The sequence below is a fragment of the Salvelinus namaycush genome, chromosome 27 (genome assembly GCF_016432855.1).
Source record: "Salvelinus namaycush isolate Seneca chromosome 27, SaNama_1.0, whole genome shotgun sequence".
NCBI classification, from domain to species: domain Eukaryota; kingdom Metazoa; phylum Chordata; class Actinopteri; order Salmoniformes; family Salmonidae; genus Salvelinus; species Salvelinus namaycush.
Window position 1 is genome coordinate 21173118 of NC_052333.1, and position 22155 is coordinate 21195272.

Consider the following 22155-nt stretch of genomic DNA (forward strand, 5'->3'; position numbering starts at 1 on the left):
TAAAGTTTCAAATGTATTTATATAGCCTGTAGTTTATCATATGACTTTGGCTTCATATGTTTGAATTAAATTACCTTAATACGTTGAACAATAACGTGCTTATTGGTAGGCTACTTGCATTGTCATGCTGGAATGAGGGTTGGTTTTTGAATCGGAAGGGCAGTTACATTATGAATTGACCAAAAGGTTCTATATAGAGCCCCTTTCGTAAATTCACTCTGGCTATCTACTCCGATTTCAGAGCACTCACCTCTGAGTGTGCCAGAGAGCAGAATAACTGATGAATTTACGAACGCGTGTCAGTAAATGTAAAAAAAAAAATATTAAGTAAATTGTTGCCAGCATCACAGTTACAGTCACCAACGCTTTAGACAACATGAAAACAGCCTAACCACCTCTGCTAGGGTGAGTAAAATGGTCAGAATGAGGTGTTCTCTCATTTGCGTCTGGAAGTAGCTAGCAAGCTAGCCAACTTTAGCCAGTTAGCTTGGGTGCTTGACTGTTGTGAGGTCAGAACGCTCAGATCGGTGTTACTACTCGGCCAGAGCGTCCAGTGTGTGGTCTGAATGCTCCGAGAGCGAAACACTTTACTAATGGACAATCTGACAACTCTGAATTTACTGAGCGCACTCTGGCACTCCAGATTGAATTTACGAACACTCCCTAAGAGTGTATGCTTTTATACTATTATTGTTGTTAATTTTGCTTCTAGCTAGCATTAAGTTTGCAACAACACAGGTTTGTAGGAACCTTGCTGTTTGCCACTCAGACCTCTGCAACATATGAATTCAATCTTCCCTCTGCCAAATTGAGCTAACGGGGTCAGATGTCAGCTAGCCATTTTTCTGACCAGGTGATATCATAATGGAGCATCATTACATTGGAATAAATGTCAATGCAAAACAGCTGAAACAAATGAAAAGGGAATGTTAGCTGTCATTTCACAGTTTGATGTGACTGGGTTAGCTTTTGTTAGCTGTTGTTTTCTAAAAATCCCCATTACATTATCGGGTATTGATACAACCCTCAAGGTTCTTTGCCTTCACTGGGTATATATATATATATATATATATATATATAGAACCTTTTATAGTAATGGGTTCTTTACTCTTGTCCAAAGAACCAAAAGGTTCTATAAAGAACCCTAAATGAACCCTTTTTTCTAAGAGTGTTGGTTGAAACCCAATAAACATGTGTACAGTACTGTATACATGAACATAGTGTCTATGGTAGTCTTAATGTTGTGAACTTAACCAATAAAGACCTTCAATTTTCTCCTTTCCTCCCCTTATCCCTCCTCTTCTCCTTCCTTCCTTCGCTCCTCATCCCTCTCTTCAAGGTCCAGGACGCAGTGCGCTGTCGGATAGGGGGATGTAAAGATGACAGCGAGAACTCACCGGACTCATGCAAGAATGGACAGGTGCAGATCATGGTGAATAACATTCCATTTCATCCCATATTAGACCCATAACCACTACTAGTCTGGCCCCTGATCTGTTTGTGCTGTCTTGCCAACTTCTGGGACCAGGCTACGTAACCACATCATGTTGGTCCTTTTCTCCAAATACTGCCCTTCGCTATTTATAATCCCAATCCCAAATCGACCACTAGACCCTACACCCAATGCACTTGTGGGGTTTTGAGAGGATTTGAGAGTTGTCGATTTTGGCCCACTAGGGCCTCCCGAGTGGTGCAGCGGTCTAAGCCACTGCTTTGCAGTGCTAGAGGCATCTCTACAGGTTCGATCCCAGGCTGTGTCGCAGCCGGCTGCGACCGGGAGACCCATGATGCGGCGCACAATTGTCCGGGTTAGGGGAGGGTTTGGGGAGGGTTTGGCCGGCTGGAATGTCCTTGTCCCAATGTGCTCTAGCGACTCCTTGTGGCGGGCCGGGTTCATGCACGCTGACTCAGTTCACAGTTGTACGGTTTTTCCTCTGCCACATTGATGCGTCTGGCTTCCGGGTTAAGCGAGCAGTGTGTCAAGAAGCAGTGCGGCTTGGCTGGGTTGTGTTTCGGAGGACGCGCAGCTCTCGACTTTCGCCTCTCCCGAGTACGTACGGGAGTTGCAGCGATGGGAGAAGACTAACTACCAATTGGGGAGAAAAAGGGCTAAAAAAAGGGACTAATTTCCTAGTCAAAATTGATGGTCTATTTCCAGTCCCTCCTAAAGATATTTTCTCAGCGCACCTGTAATCAGTTATTTTCATATTTTCTTCACATTTGTATTGACTCGGCGGTGACTGCGGCAGGTTTGTTTAGCCTATAAGTTACACGGAAGGTTACTTTGTCCAAAATCGTAATACTCTTGTAAATCATAAAGACATGAAGTACCTCCCAATGTCGACCAGGTCACAACGTTCTGTCATTTGTATTAGTTATGAAGGTTCCGACGCTGACCACTCCTTCCCCTTTAGTTTTATTTATCACACAGTCATTTACTGTAATATTTTGGCTCTCTTGAATGGGCCGCTAGGAATGTTAGGAGGCTGATGATTTACTGCAAATGACCAAAACACGTTTTTTTTTATTGGAAAGTACTTGTCGTGAATTTGTTCTTCAAAGCTGTCAGGTTCAGAGTTTTTCCTTGCCTCAAATCACTGACCTGAAAAAGATATGGCCCAGGGTTGTTCCTGGTGATGGCACATGTTCAGGTAATATGAATGGTCTTATTTATGAGGAAACCTACTCCTGCCAAAGTTAACACGGAGCGCTGTGCTAAAAGCAGTCATATCAAATCAATTGGTAAATCCAGAGTGTTTCCAACAGTCATTTTCCAAATGGTATAATCCTGAATTAATCCCTCATAAAAGGCTCAATGCGACTCAATGAAAAGGGCACACTTTACTAGAACCCTGTGTTATAAAGCCTTCATAAGCCTGTTATAGACATGACATGACATAACAGCCATAACAGTAATAAGAAGGCCTTATGATTTAAGATTTCCATAAACTAACTTGAGAGGATAGGAGGACATCTTGAGAGGATAGGAGGACACATTGAGAGGATAGGAGAACATATTGAGAGGATAGGAGGACATGTTGAGAGAATAGGAGAACATATTGAGAGGATATGAGGACATATTGATAGGATAGGAGAACATATTGAGAGGATAGGAGAAGATATTGAGAGGGAACGAGAACATATTGAGAGGATAGGAGGACAAATTGAGAGGATAGGGGGACATTTTGAGATGACAGGAGGACGTTTTGAGATGACAGGAGGACATATTGAGAGGATAGGGGGACATCTTGAGAGGATAGGAGAACATATTGAGAGGATAGGAGGACGTCTTGAGGGGAAAGGAGGACGTCTTGAGAGGATAGGAGGACATCTTCAGAGTATATGATGACATATTGAGAGTATATGAGGACCTATTGCGAGGATAGGAGGACATATTGAGAGGATAGGAGGATATATTGAGAGTATAGGAGGACATATTGAGAGGATAGGAGGATATATTGAGAGGATAGGAGGATATATTGAGAGGATAGGAGGATATATTGAGAGGATAGGAGGACATATTGAGAGGATAAGAGGATATATTGAGAGGATAGGAGGATATATTGAGAGGATAGGAGGATATATTGAGAGGATAGGAGGACATATTGAGATGATCAGTCTTCAAACTAGAGTACAACCAAAGACTAGAGTAACCACCATTCAAATGTTCTGGTAGTTCGTTTGAACGTTTGAGAATGGTCCCTCCCATTCTCCCCCTCTATTCTTTCTTACATGTTCATCCTCTCTCTTCCATGTTTAATTAACTTCTCTCCTGCATATTCAACCTCTCTCCTGCATGTTCATCCTCTCTCTTACATGTTCATCCTCTCTCCTGCATGTTCATCCTCTCTCCTGCATGTTCATCCTCTCTCCTGCATATTCAACCTCTCTCCTGCATGTTCATCCTCTCTCCTGCATGTTCATCCTCTCTCTTACATGTTCATCCTCTCTCCTGCATGTTCATCCTCTCTCTTACATGTTCATCCTCTCTCCTGCATGTTCATCCTCTCTCTTTCATGTTCATCCTCTCTCCTGCATGTTCATCCTCTCTCTTACATGTTCATCATCTCTCTTACATGTTCATCCTCTCTCCTGCATGTTCATCCTCTCTCTTACATGTTCATCCTCTCTCCTGCATGTTCATCCTCTCTCTTACATATTCAAACTCTCTCCTGCATGTTCATCCTCTCTCTTACATGTTCATCCTCTCTCCTGCATGTTCATCCTCTCTCCTGCATGTTCATCCTCTCTCTTTCATGTTCATCCTCTCTCCTGCATGTTCATCCTCTCTCCTGCATATTCAACCTCTCTCCTGCATGTTCATCCTCTCTCCTGCATGTTCATCCTCTCTCTTACATGTTCATCCTCTCTCCTGCATGTTCATCCTCTCTCTTACATGTTCATCCTCTCTCCTGCATGTTCATCCTCTCTCTTTCATGTTCATCCTCTCTCCTGCATGTTCATCCTCTCTCTTACATGTTCATCCTCTCTCTTACATGTTCATCCTCTCTCCTGCATGTTCATCCTCTCTCTTACATGTTCATCCTCTCTCCTGCATGTTCATCCTCTCTCTTACATATTCAAACTCTCTCCTGCATGTTCATCCTCTCTCTTACATGTTCATCCTCTCTCCTGCATGTTCATCCTCTCTCCTGCATGTTCATCCTCTCTCTTTCATGTTCATCCTCTCTCCTGCATGTTCATCCTCTCTCCTGCATGTTCATCCTCTCTCTTTCATGTTCATCCTCTCTCCTGCATGTTCATCCTCTCTCTTACATGTTCATCCTCTCTCTTACATGTTCATCCTCTCTCCTGCATGTTCATCCTCTCTCTTACATGTTCATCCTCTCTCCTGCATGTTCATCCTCTCTCCTGCATGTTCATCCTCTCTCTTACATGTTCATCCTCTCTCCTGCATGTTCATCCTCTCTCTTACATGTTCATCCTCTCTCCTGCATGTTCAACCTCTCTCTTTCATGTTCATCCTCTCTCTTACATGTTCATCCTCTCTCCTGCATGTTCATCCTCTCTCTTACATGTTCATCCTCTCTCCTGCATGTTCATCCTCTCTCTTTCATGTTCATCCTCTCTCCTGCATGTTCATCCTCTCTCCTGCATGTTCATCCTCTCTCCTACATGTTCATCCTCTCTCCTGCATGTTCATCCTCTCTCTTGCATGTTCATCCTCTCTCTTGCATGTTCATCCTCTCTCTTACATGTTCATCCTCTCTCCTGCATGTTCATCCTCTCTCCTGCACGTTCATCCTCTCTCCTGCATGTTCATCCTCTCTCTTACATGTTCATCCGCTCTCCTGCATGTTCATCCTCTCTCCTGAATGTTCATCCTCTCTCCTGCATGTTCATCCTCTCTCTTGCATGTTCATCCTCTCTCTTACATGTTCATCCGCTCTCCTGCATGTTCATCCTCTCTCCTGCATATTCATCCTCTCTTCTGCATGTTCATCCTCTCTCTTGAATGTTCATCCTCTCTCTTACATGTTCATCCTCTCTCCTGCATGTTCATCCTCTCTCCTGCATGTTCATCCTCTCTCCTGCATGTTCATCCGCTCTCTTGCATGTTCATCCTCTCTCCTGCATGTTCATCCTCTCTCCTGCATGTTCATCCGCTCTCCTGCATGTTCATCCTCTCTCCTGCATGCTCATCCTCTCTCCTGCATGTTCATCCTCTCTCCTGCATGTTCATCCTCTCTCCTGCATGTTCATCCTCTCTCCTGCATGTTCATCCTCTCTCCTGCATGTTCATCCGCTCTCCTGCATGTTCATACTCTCTCCTGCATGTTCATCCGCTCTCCTGCATGTTCATCCTCTCTCCTGCATGTTCATCCTCTCTCCTGCATGTTCATCCTCTCTCCTGCATGTTCATCCTCTCTCCTGCATGTTCATCCTCTCTCTTACATGTTCATCCGCTCTCCTGCATGTTCATCCTCTCTCCTGCATGTTCATCCTCTCTCTTACATGTTCATCCTCTCTCCTGCATGTTCATCCTCTCTCCTGCATGTTCATCCTCTCTCTTACATGTTCATCCTCTCTCCTGCATGTTCATCCTCTCTCCTGCATGTTCATCCTCTCTCCTGCATGTGCATCCTCTCTCCTGCATGTTCATCCTCTCTCCTGCATGTGCATCCTCTCTCCTGCATGTTCATCCGCTCTCTTGCATGTTCATCCTCTCTCCTGCATGTTCATCCTCTCTCCTGCATGTTCATCCTCTCTCCTGCATGTTCATCCTCTCTCCTACATGTTCATCCTCTCTCCTGCATGTTCATCCTCTCTCCTGCATATTCAACCTCTCTCCTGTATGTTCATCCTCTCTCTTACATGTTCATCCTCTCTCCTGCATGTTCATCCTCTCTCCTGCATGTTCATCCTCTCTCCTGCATGTTCATCCTCTCTCTTACATGTTCATCCTCTCTCTTACATGTTCATCCTCTCTCCTGCATGTTCATCCGCTCTCTTACATGTTCATCCGCTCTCTTACATGTTCATCCTCTCTCTTACATGTTCATCCTCTCTCCTGCATGTTCATCCTCTCTCCTGCATGTTCATCCTCTCTCTTACATGTTCATCCTCTCTCCTGCATGTTCATCCTCTCTCTTACATGTTCATCCTCTCTCCTGCATGTTCATCCTCTCTCTTACATGTTCATCCTCTCTCCTGCATGTTCATCCTCTCTCTTACATGTTCATCCTCTCTCCTGCATGTTCATCCTCTCTCCTGCATGTTCATCCTCTCTCCTGCATATTCAACCTCTCTCCTCCATGTTCATCCTCTCTCCTGCATGTTCATCCTCTCTCCTGCATGTTCATCCGCTCTCCTGCATGTTCAAACTGTTTTTTACCTTCTTTTTCTTCTCTTACCTTTTTCCTTCTCTTTCTTATTCTCTTCATCATGTCTTCTTCCCCACATATCACTTACAATTTCTTCTTTTTAATGTTTCTAATCCATCTGAATTGTGTCCTCTCCTCCAATCCCCCCACTCTCATCTCTCCTCCTCTCACATCTCTCCATCCATCTCTCCCACCATCCCTGCATCAGAAGTGTCAGAACATGTCCTACTGCGGGCAGCAGTGTGGCTCTCTGCGCTACAGCACTGGCACTGGAGCTTCTCCCTGCCCGTCATCGTCATGCCAACAACAGTCACCATGCCTGCCACCATTCCACCCTCACCAGGGCTGTCAACACGGCTGCCAACAAGGCTGTTACCACAGCCTGCCCCACAACAACCACATGAACCATGAGCACATGAACCACACCCTCAACCATGCCCATAACCAAGCTTACAACCACAACCATGGACATAACCACAACCAGTACCCCAACAGCAAATCAGTATGTCAATCACAGTAGATAGATACTATGTTCTAAAGTAGCCAATGCTGTGTGTAGCCATATAGAACATCTGGTACATTAGCCACCAGGTTTCCAACAATGGTTCCCAAGTTGTGGATATACCCCTTGTAGTCAAGGAAATGGCTTTCAATTTATTTAATAAAAATGTTATTAGCCTGCAAAAACAACTAATGTTGATTTATGGTTCGTTGGGGAAAAGGTTTGGAAATCACTGGGCTGCAGTATATTAGTATGTAGATTGGTGCCAGTAGGTTTTTACAGAAGGGATCTTGAACTTCCGTCTGGCCCAGTAGACCCCACATGTCTGAGTTATAGTCTTAGCTTCTACCAGTCAACGTTGTTTTATGCTGCTGTTTTATATCTAGATGGAAGTGTTTTTAGAGGAAGTTTTGGGATCCAAATGTTGTTTTGTTCTTGCATTTATTCCAATAATAATTCAGCCATAAGTGAATTGGAGTTCTCTTGTGCTTAAGTGGTTACCAGTGTTGGCTGAACCCAGGCCTAATGTGAATGTCCTCCACAATAATGCCTGGACAAACAGTACTTAGTAATGATGCTGATGGTTAACCTGATTCACTTTACATACTCAGCCTGTGTGTGGGTGTGAGAGAGAGAGGGGGGAGAGAGATGAGAGTCTATATCCTCATTTGTCTGTTTAGGCGAGAGCCATTTGTGAGGCAGTGTGATTTGCGTGCTAAGAGCTTTCCTCTCCTCTGAGACCTATATTCATTCTCTCCCTCTTTCAAATGTTCTGTTTCTCTTTCTGTCCCTTTAATTATCTGTATTTCTTTCCCCCTCTCATGTTCTCTCTTTCTCTTCCACTTCCCCCTTTCACTGCCTTTCCCCCTCCCTCCACCTCTCTCCCTCCCTCTTCACCCCCATCTCTCTCTTTTACTTTCCCTCTCCCTCCATCTTCCACTCCCCCCTCCCTTTTCCTCCCCTGTCTCTCTATCCCTCCCTCCCTCTGTCTCTCTCTGTGGCGTGCCAAAAATGCCTAATAGTTTTATATCCACACAAAGGCTTTTGTGAGTGGGCTCCATAGAGGATTCTAGGCAGATCGGTGCTGGGGGGAGAGAGGAGACAGATGAATGGCCTGGGTCTGCATGGCAATGAGGGGCCACATTAAGTTGGGGAGGTTTTAATGGAGGCCATTTTGGAAAGACACACTGGAACTTTCCCTCATTCAATCCAATCAATCTGTTTGTGTGCTGAGGTTTGTGTTGGTTTTTTCACCAAGCAATTTGTTCTAACGAGTTGAGGGGAAATTCTCTCGTGGAGGTTACAAAAGACAAGCTGAGGGCAATGAATGCAGAACGCTGGCATGAGGAAGATGATGATGTTTGGTTTAAAGAGAGAAAGGTAGAGAACATGAAAGAGACCAGTGACTTGAGATGGCCATTGCAGACAGACAAAATGGCAACATAGCTAATAAGGTGTCTTTCAACGTGTTCAGCCATTTGCTCTTGATTGGCCGTTTCAAGTCTAGGGTAAAGTAAGTGCTTGAAATGATGTGCTGAAGATCATGTAAATTATGGATGCACTTTACTCACTTCAAAACAATATTAGAACCAGCATTCTTGAAAAAATAACACTGACCTCGATTTTCATCAGCTGTTCATCCTTCTTGATTCTTTTGAAGCAAAATCATTATCTTTCCTCATTCTTCTCCTAAACACATACTGATAGAAAGATTATAGGAGTAGCTCAGATATCTGTTGTCACTACCAGCCATTCTGATAACAAACACACTTCTTAGTAGAAAGGGATATACTGTAGGATGCGTCACTAAATGGCACCCTACTCCCTAGATGGTGCACCCCTATAGGGCTCTAGTCAAAAGTATTGCACTATGTAGGGAAAAGGGTGCCATTGGGATTCGACGATACGGGGCTTGATGAGGTACATCCTCTAGTCTGCATCTCTTTGTCTCTAAATCATCTGTAGCACCATTAGAAAGGTGTAGCCTAACATCTCTGTCTCTAAATCATCTGTAGCACCATTAGAAAGGTGTAGTCTAACATCTCTGTCTCTATATCATCTGTAGCACCATTAGAAAGGTGTAGCCTAACATCTCTGTCTCTATATCATCTGTAGCACCATTAGAAAGGTGTAGTCTAACATCTCTGTCTCTAAATCATCTGTAGCACCATTAGAAAGGTGTAGCCTAACATCTCTGTCTCTATATCATCTGTAGCACCATTAGAAAGGTGTAGTCTAACATCTCTGTCTCTAAAGCATATGTAGCACCATTAGAAAGGTGTAGCCTAACATCTCTGTCTCTATATCATCTGTAGCACCATTAGAAAGGTGTAGCCTAACATCTCTGTCTCTATATCATCTGTAGCACCATTAGAAAGGTGTAGCCTAACATCTCTGTCTCTATATCATCTGTAGCACCATTAGAAAGGTGTAGTCTAACATCTCTGTCTCTAAATCATCTGTAGCACCATTAGAAAGGTGTAATCTAACCAGGGCCTGTTCTTACTATTCTGTTGCCCTAGGCGAGACCAAAAAATGCTGCTCGCAAAACTAGAATAGTCCCAGTAACCAAGTTACTTTGAAAAGACATCTAGAGGACGTGTTTTCCAGATGTTAAAGTTCAATTTAAGTTCTGAATAAAAGGTGAACAGTTATTTTCTGTTTGTTTAAAATACATATTTTCTAGGACGTTGAAAAGGCATCTTTTCCAGATGCTGAAAAATATGTATTTTCCGGACTTTGAAATCAGGTTCATTTCCAGTTCTGAATTAAAATGTAAAATACTTATTATCTGGATGTTGAAAATACGTATTTTCCAGAAGTTTAAAATATGTATTTTTTAAGTATTTTCTGGATATTGAAATCAGGCATATTGTTGGTTCTGAATGAAAGTTGAAAATAAGTCATTTACAGACGTCTGTGTTTGGGCCAAATCAAGGCTTGGACGTCTATGATTGGTTCAGATTTGGTCTGGACCGGAGCAAATATCAATATCCGTGGATGTGGAAATCAAGTCCGGTCCGGACTCTACCAAAAAAAGACGTCCAAAAGAGATTGGCTCATGCTTACTGGAGTGTAGCCTACCATGTCGGACCAAAATGGAATGTTATGAATGCCCATCCATGTGGTAGGCCCACCTTTTGGAAAACAGACCGTTTCATTGGCTTTTTTAGTCCTGATTCCTGTGACAATTCAATTTGACTATTTAAGCTTTGAATATCAGCTGCCCAACTTTATCAGGAGGTGTCATGAGCCTATTTGCAATGTGTTTACACAGTGGGAAATGCAGAAGTATTTTCTTTTTCGCTATAATCAGCTTGTCAAAAATGGACGTATACAAACTAGAAACCACTGATCCTGACAATGGGGTGAAACTCTTGGACAACAGTTGTGATTGTCCATTTGACTTAAACCCTGTCCTGTTATTAGGATTTGTTGTTTGTTAGCGTCATTTAGGTTAGGCTATTTGATTTGATTTAAGTGTCCGTCTCATTACATTGTCATCCATTTTATCTCTTTCTATCATATCCTTTATCTGCTACATGATTTATGTTAGATGATTTTTTGAAGGAACGTTGGTGAAGCGTCACAGCGATGTGTCTCTCCAACAGCACCCTGGAGAGTTGCACAGGGAATGGACATGTAAAATATGTTTGCGCCCCTGCCTTTGACAAAGTTGGCACTGCTTATCACAGTGCGGCATTTGCGCTCACCCAAAAAGCCCATATGCTACTGGTTGAGTGAAATTGTCATTGTTTTTGGGCAGAATTATGTGAGGTTTTATGTGTTGTTGTTGGAGGTGCGACTTGGCCGCCCTCGTCAGTCTGTCGCCCCAGGTGTCAGCCTAATCCTGCCTAATGAGCGGGCCGTTCGTGAGCCTAAAACACTGTGATCTGTCTATGGGTGTGTTACGTTCATCTTTCAAAAGCACCTCTCCTCTCATTTTCCGTTGTTTCTGTTTCGTCTGTGATGACATTCCTCTGGTTGCTAGGACTGTCTGTCATCACTATGGAGATGAATCTCTCCCTTTGTATGTTGTATTAGTGGGAGTAGAATGTTATATTGTCACAGATATGATTTTTGACCTTCATCTATGATCTTTATCATTGTCTGCATCCTTTATCATTGTCTGCATCCCAATGCTACCCCAACACCATGCTATATCTATTACACACATGCAGCTACCATGGAAACACACACAAACAAACACACACACACTGCTGTCTAACTGTGTATCTTCTCCCCATGCTCTCTCTCAGACGGACTTTGAAAAAGATGTGGACCTGGCGTGTCAAACAGGTAGGCTCTCTCTCTTTCTCTCTCGCTCTCTCTCTTTCTCTCTTTCTCTCTCTCTCTCTCTCTGTCCTCTATATCTCTCTCTACCCTTCTCTCTCCCCTCTCTCACTCTCTCCTCTCTCTCTTTCTCTCTTATTTCCCTCTCCATCTCTCTCCCCTCACTATCTCCCCCCTCTCTCCTCTCTCTCTCGTTCTCTCCCTTTCTCTCCAGAGACAGGGACAGAGACAGTTCGAGACACATTGTTTCCCATCACTGGAATAGAGAAGTGTGTGTGCAAGTGTGCTTGCGTGCGTGCATGCTTTTACGAGAACTTGTGTGTGTGTTTGAGGTTATTTGTATATATGTGTGTGTGTGTGTGTGTGTGTGTGTGTGTGTGTGTGTGTGTGTGTGTGTGTGTGTGTGTGTGTGTGTGTGTGTGTGTGTGTGTGTGTGTGTGTGTGTGCGTGCGTGTGTGTGTGTGTGCGTGCGTGCGTGCGTGCGTGCGTGCGTGCGTGCGTGTGTGAGACATGTGTACCCTGTGGATGTAAATTAACACCCAGTCATGGTTACTTTCCCACTCCACCCTTGCAGAGAGAGGACACCCATGTAAGTCTGGTACCAACCTGACCCTAATAAAACAGTCAGTCACTAATGGCCCAACACTAACTTGAGATCTACATCAAACTCCTAACTCAAACTTTCATGCAAATTTTGTAGAACAAAGTAGAATGGTAAATTTTGCAGGGATGCGTTTTTAGGACTTTGCTATTTGATTATGGGCCTTGTTCAATAGAACAACATCTACAATATTATTGTACTCCCTGACAAAGGCTATAATGAAATGCGTCAGAGTTTAAAACAATATATAAAACAACATGCCATCATCAAGGCATTTCATGCTCTTTGGATGTGTTGTGTGCGAGGGGGGGGGGGGGCAAAACATTCATTAACATGAATACAGAAACTGAATGAGACTTTGAGTTGTTTACAGATGCACTAATAGATCCCACGTTAATTGTGGCCCAGAAGTGACGACTTAAATGCTGACGGTGTTGGTGTGTGCATGTAATTCAGCATGACTGTGTTGCCTGTAAGGTGAGACCCATGGCGGAATGACTTCGGACAGTATTCACTCAAAAACCTTTACTTGATTGATGAATTTAATATGGCCTATGGAGCGACCATATCAAATCTGACTGTTGTATGCCTGATTTTGTGACCATGTTTAGCATGAATTAATATGCATGTTGGGTAAATATGTTTCAGTAGGTGAACTGTTGTACTGACTATATACATTAGGCCATGTTAGTCTGACCTTTCATGTCTATCTCTTAGAATGACTAACGCTACGCCTCAAATGGAACCCTATTCCCTAGGTAGTGCACTACTTTTGATTAGACCGCCATGTTGCGAGCATGTGATTGTGATCAAAAGATGTGCACTATACAGGAATAGGGTGTCATTTGAGATTCAGCCTTATTCGTTTAGATGTTGACTCATACATGTAGTTGTAAATGTATTGTACGTAGTGTGTTGTTTTAGAAGGATCTCCAGCCTTTGTTCACTAAACTTAAAGCAATGAAAATGAAAACGACAACCAAAGTTTCACATTCTGTTTTATTGTGGTCTCGGTATAAGACATCAAATCTCATCCAACCTCGCTGTTGGTCTCAGGACACACACACACACACACACACACACACACACACACACACACACACACACACACACACACACACACACACACACACACACACACACACACACACACACACACACACACACACACACACACACTAGAAACGTGATCTGTTACAACTAGACAGGCAAAAATGAGTTCCAATAGTGACTACGTGGTGGAATGGAAGGCAGCAGCAGAGGAATCCAGGTCCATTTCATTAGAACCAAATGCATTTTACACAATGTCAATGTCTATGGGCCCTGGTCAGAAGTAATGCACTATATAGGGAATAGGTTGGTATTTGAACAGAGACACTCTCTCTGTCTCTCTCTCAATTCAATTCAATTCAATTCAAGGGGCTTTATTGGCATGGGAAACATGTGTTAACATTGCCAAAGCAAGTGAGGTAGATATTATACAAAAGTGAAATAAACAATACAAATTAACAGTAAACATTACACATACAGAAGTTTCAAAACAATAAAGACATTACAAATGTTATATTATATATATACAGTGTTGTAACAATGTACAAATGGTTAAAGCACACAAGTTAAAATAAATAAGCATAAATATGGGTTGTATTTACAATGGTGTTTGTTCTTCACTGGTTGCCCTTTTCTTGTGGCAACAGGTCACAAATCTTGCTGCTGTGATGGCACACTGTGGAATTTCTCCCAGTAGATATGGGAGTTTATCAAAATTGGATTTGTTTTCAAATTCTTTGTGGATCTGTGTAATCTGAGGGAAATATGTCTCTCTAATATGGTCATACATTGGGCAGGAGGTTAGGAAGTGCAGCTCAGTTTCCACCTCATTTTGTGGGCAGTGTGCACATACCCTGTCTTCTCTTGAGAGCCATGTCTGCCTACGGCGGCCTTTCTCAATAGCAAGGCTATGCTCACTGAGTCTGTACATAGTCAAAGCTTTCCTTAAGTTTGGGTCAGTCACAGTGGTCAGGTATTCTGCCACTGTGTACTCTCTGTTTAGGGCCAAATAGCATTCTAGTTTGCTCTGTTTTTTTGTTAATTCTTTCCAATGTGTCAAGTAATAATCTTTTTGTTTTCTCATGATTTGGTTGGGTCTAATTGTGCTGTTGTCCTGGGGCTCTGTGGGGTGTGTTTGTGTTTGTGAACAGAGCCCTAGGACCAGCTTGCTTAGGGGACTCTTCTCCAGGTTCATCTCTCTGTAGGTGATGGCTTTGTTATGGAAGGTTTGGGAATCGCTTCCTTTTAGGTGGTTGTAGAATTTAACGGCTCTTTTCTGGATTTTGATAATTAGTGGGTATCGGCCTAATTCTGCTCTGCATGCATTATTTGGTGTTCTACGTTGTACACTTCTCTCTCTCTCTCTCTCTCTCTCTCTCTCTCTCTCTCTCTCTCTCTCTCTCTCTCTCTCTCTCTATCTCTCTCTCTCTCTCTCTCTCTCTCTCAATTCAATTCAATTCAATTGACTTTATTGACATGGCAAGTTCATTATTACTTACATTGTCAAAGTATACATATCGAAAAATCTAAATCAAATATATGTATATATATACAAAATATATATATATTTATATATAAATAAATGGTGGGACCAACATCAATAATAATCGTAGTAGTGGACATGGGATTACCATTAACAACAACTACAATATTAATCAGAACAACAATACATTAAAGCAACAGTAGTAGACCAGTCTCAACATGACTGGGAACACACATGACCTGGTATGAAAGACAAAACAAAACAAGATGGGAAATATTATCAACATTACTTTTATAGTTTCAAATTCTTTCTATTGAATTATAATTTTGGGAAAGAAATATTCTCTTAGGTCTGAGTATTTGTCACAGTGTAATAGGAAATGCAGCTCTGTCTCTACCTCTCCCCTGGAGCAGAGTGAGCACAGCCTGTCCTCTCTGGGCAGCCAAGTTTGTCTGTGACGACCGGTCTCTATAGCCAGACTGTGCTCACTGAGTCTGTACCTAGTCAATGTTTTCCTCAGTGTTCTATCAGTCACAGTGGTCAGATAGTCTGCCACCATGTACTGTCTGTTTAGAGCCAAATAGCATTGAAGTTTACTTAGATTTTTTGTGGTGTCTTTCCAATAGATTATATATTTTTCTTTTTGTTTTGTGATGATTTGGTTGGGCCAGATTTCTCTCTCTCTCTCTCTCTCTCTCTCTCTCTCTCTCTCTCTCTCTCTCTCTCTCTCTCTCTCTCTCTCTCTCTCTCTCTCTCTCTCTCTCTCTCTCTCTCTCTCTCTCTCTCTCTCTCTCTCTCTCTCTCTCTCTCTCAATTCAATTCAATTCAAGGGGCTTTATTAGCATGGGAAACATGTTGTAACATTGCCAAAGCAAGTGAGGTAGATAATATACAAAGGTGAAATAAACAATGAAAATTAACAGTAAACTCTCTCTCTGTCTCTCTCTCTAGCTCTGTTCTCTCCCTCTCTCTCTCTCTGTTTTTCTCTCTCTGTTGCCCTCTCTATTTCTCTTTCTCTCTCTCTCTCTCTGTCACTTTCTCTCTGTGTCTCTCTCTCCTTCTTTCTTCCTCTCTCTCTCTCTCTCTCTCTCTCTCTCTCTCTCTCTCTCTCTCTCTCTGTGTTCAGACTGTTCATCCTGCACTCTACATGTTTATCTATTCTGTTCCCTATCCTCACCTCCTTTCCTCTATCCCCCTCCCTTTCTCCTCCCCCTCTCTCCTCTCCATCTCTCCTTCCAGTCATCTTCAAGGAGGTGAACACCTGTAACCCGGCAACCATCACCGGGACCCTCTCCCGAATCTCCCTTGATGAAGAGGATGACCCTAAACTGGCGACCCACCAGGAGGGGGGTTTAGGGGTCAACTTCAGCTCCCTCCCTGGAAACATCCCCCCTCCTAACCTACTCGTTCAGGTGAAGGGCTGATGGATGGATGGTCTGATACAGTAAAAATTATACAGTAAATACCTCATCTATCGTGTTTTTAGTGATGGCTCGTTATTAATGTTAGTTTTCCCACCCCACCACGCAGGTGCCCCCGCTGGGTGTTCTGAACGAGCTGAGTGACACCCCTGTGAAGAAGGAGGTCAACATGGAGCAGAAGAGGCAGCATGGGAACCCCAGGAACACAGTGCCTGTATACCTCTGCACCGATAGCGGGCTGGGCTGGTCTCGACCGCCTCCTCCTCACAATACCCAGGATGGACCTAGCGGGGGAGGGGAGGGGGACTATATGGTGTTACCCCGTAGGACGGTCAGTCTAAAACCCCCTCCACCCCCGGGGCTGGGGTTGGGGGGCGAGGACAAGCCCCTGAACATCGCGGTGGACGACCCGCCTTTCCCCCCGCCCCCCTCGCCCATGACACTCCACCCGGTGGAGAGCGAGGCCTACCCGGCCGACTTCATCTCACCCGGCGACCACAACATGAATATCGCAATGAACATGAACCGCTCCTATGGGACGCTCAAGCAGCTCCCCATGCACGGGGGTCACGGACCCCAGGGCCACATGCAAGTTCCGGGCAGCCACGTGCACGGCCATGGGCAATCACTGCAGCTGAAGCCGGGCCAGAGGCCGTCGGTGAGGCAGATACTAACAGGAGGGGGAGGCACCCGGACCCTGCCACGCAACCTTGGCAGCACCAATGCTAACGCCAGCCTCTCTGCTGGCTCCCTGGAGGTAAAGAGAGAGGGGTGGAGGGATGGGAGGAGAGGGATGGAGGGATGGGAGGAGAGGGATGGAGGGATGGGAGGAGAGGGATGGAGGGAAGGGAGGAGAGGAGGGAGGAGAGGGATGGAGGGAAGAGAGGAGAGGGATAGCGGGAAGAGAGGAGAGGGATGGAGGGAAGGGAGGAGAGGGATGGAGGGAAGAGAGGATAGGGATAGCGGGAAGAGAGGAGAGGGATGGAGGGAAGAGAGGAGAGGGATGGAGGGAAGAGAGGAGAGGGATGGAGGGAGGGAAGGGAGGAGAGAGATGGAGGGAAGAGAGGAGAGGGATGGAGGGAAGGGAGGAGAAGGATGGAGGGAAGGGAGGAGAGGGATGGAAAAGTGTTTTCAACCAGAGTAGTATTATAGCTACAGCTAACATCAGTCTCTCTGCTAGATGGCTCCCTGGACAAAAGAAAGAGGAAGGGGGTGATGGAGGGAACATAAAGGAGGATGAGAGGAGAAGGGGTGGCAGATACAAACACACTTCTCTCTACACCTGTTGTTCGGATACAAGGTCGACCTCACCCCTGTTCAGAAAAAGCATACACCAAGCTTTCTCTCTCACATTGAAACTGTGCGTTATTGGAGGTCTGAAAGTGGTTATTGTTGAGTCAGTGATTTCCCATAGTCATGTCCCAGGGTTGATATTAGGATGGCTGGAGAGAGGGCATGACGATTAAACCAGGGTATTGGCACTAAAATGGCCCTTACTGTTCACTGAGACAGGGGGAGAATAGTGATTTAACTGTGGCGCTGTGATCCAGGTCTGTGAGAAGTGTGTGTGTGCGTGTGCGTGTGTGTGTGTGTGTGTGTGTGTGTGTGTGTGTGTGTGTGTGTGTGTGTGTGTGTGTGTGTGTGTGTGTGTGTGTGTGTGTGTGTGTGTGTGTGTGTGTGTGTGTGTGTGTGTGTGTGTGTGTGTGTGTGTGTGTGTGTGTGTGTGTGCGTGTGTGTGCAAGTCTAAATATAACCACTAGTATGTTGTGTGTGTGCATGAAAACAGAGTGCTGTTCATAAATTATTACTCATTATGTGTTATAACGATGTACCGTACACATTCATGCGGATGGATAAAGACACACACGCGCACACACACACTTGTGTGTCTATAATCACCCTCCAGGCCTACAAGGAGCCAGAGCAGATGGGGTGAGAGGGACAGGGAGTATCCCAGGAGAGTGTCTGTCTGCCCACCTTAATTACACACACACATACACACACAAAAACACTTCCCGTCGACACACAGACAAAGCCTCTCTCTCTCTGTCTCACACACACACACTATCCTGGTGACTTGATGAAGGAATGGAGACAGTACTTACACTGAAGGACAGAGAGCTTATTTTAGAATGAAAGACATTGCAACATAGTCATTAAAACATCTCACTCAGATCTATGTTTGCATCCAAAATGGCACCCTATTCCCTATTTAATGTAGTGCATTTGACCAGGGTCCATAGGGCAGGCCCAGTATATAGGGAATAGGGTATAATTTGGGACTCTATGAGAACACTTCTGAATATCCTTAAACATCACTCTGAGAGACCACTGGGTCTTCCCTGTGCTTAGCTTACTGTTTGTATCCCAAATGTCATCCTATTTCCTTTAGAGTGCACTACTTCAACTGGTCAAAAGTTGTGCACTTTAAAGGGAACAGGGTGCCATTTGGGACTCATACACATTCATCAGATGCTTGGATAATACAGTCATTTCATCCGGTTTAAATGTGCTTCATTTGGAGATGTGTATCGGAACATCTCTCCAGACTGAGATGAAGTGCTTCTTAAAATCCAACTCAAACATGAAGATGCGTAATGTAACAGGTTACAGAACTGGACTTGGTTGATTGTAGATTTTGGAGAGGTTTGAGGTTTTGGTATTGAGTCTGATTGATTTGTAGATTGTGGAGAGGTTTGAGGTTTTGGTATTGAGTCTGGTTGATTTTAGATTTTGGAGAGGTTTGAGGTTTTGGTATTGAGTCTGATTGCTTTGTAGATTTTAATGTGAAAGCTAACATAAATCGATTTTAGAGTCTAAAAAAAGTCTAAAAAAAGCTCTGTAATGGTGTTTGCCACTGTGAAGAGACTGATATGAAGTGAAAGAGAAGGGAGTTATGAGGGGGCAAGGAAGGAAGGAGAGGGGATAGGGTAGGTAAGACAAACAGATAATATGAATATTACTCTCCTTCCCTGTTAATGTCATGCTGTGGAGTGACATTGGTGGGAATTCTTTAGTAAATACAACAGGTGTACAGATTTAGGATTTTAATTTGATCACCCTGTTGTTGTTGCAGGAAATATCCTGCATTGCAGAAAACACAAACTTAGTGTATTTGAAGTTTAAAAATAGCTTCTAAAGTTAGTCATTTACACATTGAAATGTCAGACTTAAAAATATATATCATGCCCCTACAGAAATGTCCATTAATTATAATCCACACAATAATTCACATTTCCTGTTGCTCCAAGATTATTTTCCTGCAGTGAGAAACTGGTCAAATTACGATCGTACATCTGAACGCTCTTAGAAAAAAAGTTGCTATCCAGAACCTAAAAGGGTTCTTCGCTGTCCCATTTGGCTCCAAGTAAAACTGGTTTACCTTTTCTACAGAGGGTTCTACATGGAACCCAGAAGGGTTCAACCTGGAACCAAAAAAGGGTTAATTTATGGGGACAGCCGAAGAACCATTTTATGTGTTAGTATGTGTGCTCTCACTTAAGTGCACAGCAAATGTATGGGTGTTGTTTGTGTACTGTACGGTACTTGGGATCCTTAATGTCATGGGATCACTTTTCAGAGAGAGAGAGAGAGAGAGAGAGAGAGAGAGAGAGAGAGAGAGAGAGAGAGAGAGAGAGAGAGAGAGAGAGAGAGAGAGAGAGAGAGAGAGAGAGAGAGAGAGAGAGAGAGAGAGAGAGAGAGAGAGAGAGAGAGAGAGAGAGAGAGAGAGAGAGAGAGAGAGAGAGAGAGAGAGAGAGAGAGAGAGAGAGAGAGAGAGAGAGAGAGAGAGAGAGAGAGAGTGTTAACTGTTAAATGGACCACATACATTCATCTCTTAGTGTAGGTACAGCCTTCCATTAAGTCACACCAAGTTGAGGACTGAGCGGTTTAACGCAGTAGACAGCATGGAAGACAGTTGAAGGAAATTACATTACCGTCTTGATCGTTTTGACATAACTTCAATAGAATAAAGCTTGTTTAATTCAAAAGCAATTTACAGTGAACACATTTATTCAGAATATGTTGACCATGTGGGAATCAAACCAAGAAAGACTTTGTTGCATGTTCAATTAACGTAGCCATCAGAACTACGTAATAATTCAGTTTTTACCAGGCATTAGGTATTTGTGTGTTTGTGTGTGTTGATGATTAGAGGAGGGGTCCATGGATCTACAGACATTGATCATATCTTCTCTCCCCCCGCCCCTCACCCCTCCTCCCTCAGAGGAAAAGAGTACGGTACTCTGAGCTGGACTTTGAGGTAAGATCCCCCCCCTTCACCCTCCCCTCAGCCTGTCTCTGCTTCTGTCTGCTTCAGCCAGGTTGAGTGACGCGTAGAGGAGCCAATGGCATCGCTAAACCCCTTACCTTTGCGCCTGTGTCTCCCTTGCATTTGACTTGGTTCAGTCCAACCCGTGTATAGTGTGCCAGTTTCTACAACAAGGATCTAGCACCCCCTGTAACTAGATGGATTTGGTTTTGACTGATTTTACCTTGATTGGACAAATTATTTATATATTGTACAGACAAAAAATGACTTTATTTAACTTTTTTCAATCTGAATCAGTGAACCATTTCAATCAGAATGGAAAAAGCACAATGGGGTGCCAGGTCCTGGTTGAAGGAACAATGGGGTGCCAGGTCCTGGTTGAAGGAACAATGGTGCAGTAGGAAGCTTTGAGTGGATGAATTAACGAATGAAAATGTGATTGACGGTGAGTTGGTGTTTTTGAAAGTTTGGTAGTAGATGTGTGTTTTGCGGGTAATTACATGTGTGTGCGTGTTTGTGTGTGGGTTGGAGTGCAATAGTCGCTCCATGGAATGAACAAGCCCTGGGAATCTTGCAAATCTCCAGTCTCAAACAGCCCCGAAAAACTAAACTAAACCCCTTTGCTTCACTTGCTTAAGTGAAAATTGGCTTTCCTCCTCCCCTTATCCTTGTAAAGACTGGCGACTTGCTTTCCACTGTGGACGCCTCATCCATAGTAGAACTAAGGTATGTGTGGACTGTTGCACAACTAACAGGCTAACAAGCACTAGCGCTTAGCTACAGTATGATAACCTGGAGTAGGATGATGTTGCCTAAGGGCAACTATTACCCAGAGCTTGTAACCCTTCCTGACTGGCGTAGTCTACGAAACTGCATGATATTTTCCGTAAAATGGCTGGATTCCTGTGTCAAAATGGACACCATTGTAGCCCTCTACCGAGTAAGTGTCTGAGAGAGAAAGATTCAAGGTAGTGTCAGAGTTCAAAAATACAAATAAAGAAAAGAGCAGTGATGACAGAGAGAGACAGAGCTTTGAAGTGCAGAAGAGGTGAACTTTAAAGGAAGTAGGCCTATGACTTATAAAGGCAGACTCAGAGAGGGAGAACTGACAGACAAGGAGAGGGAGAGAAGAGAGTGCAGACTCTGTGGCCTTGGCCAGAGTGTCTGAGTGTGTGAGGATCGCCGTCTGGCCCCTGTGTCTCTCTTGGCCCTCGAGCTGCTGCGTCGATTAGCTGCCACCATGCTGCTAAAGCGCTAGCCATTAGCGAAAAGAGCAAGTTGCTGTGACAAGGTCTCTCTCCTGTCAGGGACTTCCACTTGTAATAGGATGTAGTTGCTCTTAGACGCTGGGATACAGTCAGTTAAAATTTGACTTGATTTGAGTTAAGTCTTTACCAGTTTAAATGGTGAGGTTGAGGATTTGGGGAGGGTAAGCTGATCCTAAATCTGTGCTTACAGGGAATTTTTACTCAGTTCCACATCACTGTAGGCTAATTGCTAACTAGCTAATGCTACCCTTCTAACTAGCTAATGCTTCCTTGCTAACTAGCTACCGCTAACATTAACGCGGCCTGCTTGGCTCTCATATCCATTCAGAGCAAACTCAGATACATCTCACAGCACAGGCAGCATCAAATCCTAAAAGCGAGACGGAGCTGTGAGAGAGAAGGTGAGAGGACTCTATCTATCC

The 22155-nt window shown here is 43.9% G+C and overlaps 1 protein-coding gene across 1 annotated transcript in view; it reads left to right on the top strand.

The window, feature by feature from the left end:
• Positions 1–22155, top strand: part of LOC120022289 (adhesion G protein-coupled receptor B2-like) — a 77026-nt gene that overhangs the window by 35090 nt on the left and 19781 nt on the right. The window contains exons 11-15 of the mRNA XM_038966191.1: positions 1340–1432; positions 11607–11646; positions 16014–16186; positions 16305–16952; positions 20421–20456. Of these exons, the coding sequence (XP_038822119.1) occupies positions 1340–1432; positions 11607–11646; positions 16014–16186; positions 16305–16952; positions 20421–20456 (990 nt within the window). The remainder of the gene's footprint in view (positions 1–1339; positions 1433–11606; positions 11647–16013; positions 16187–16304; positions 16953–20420; positions 20457–22155) is intronic.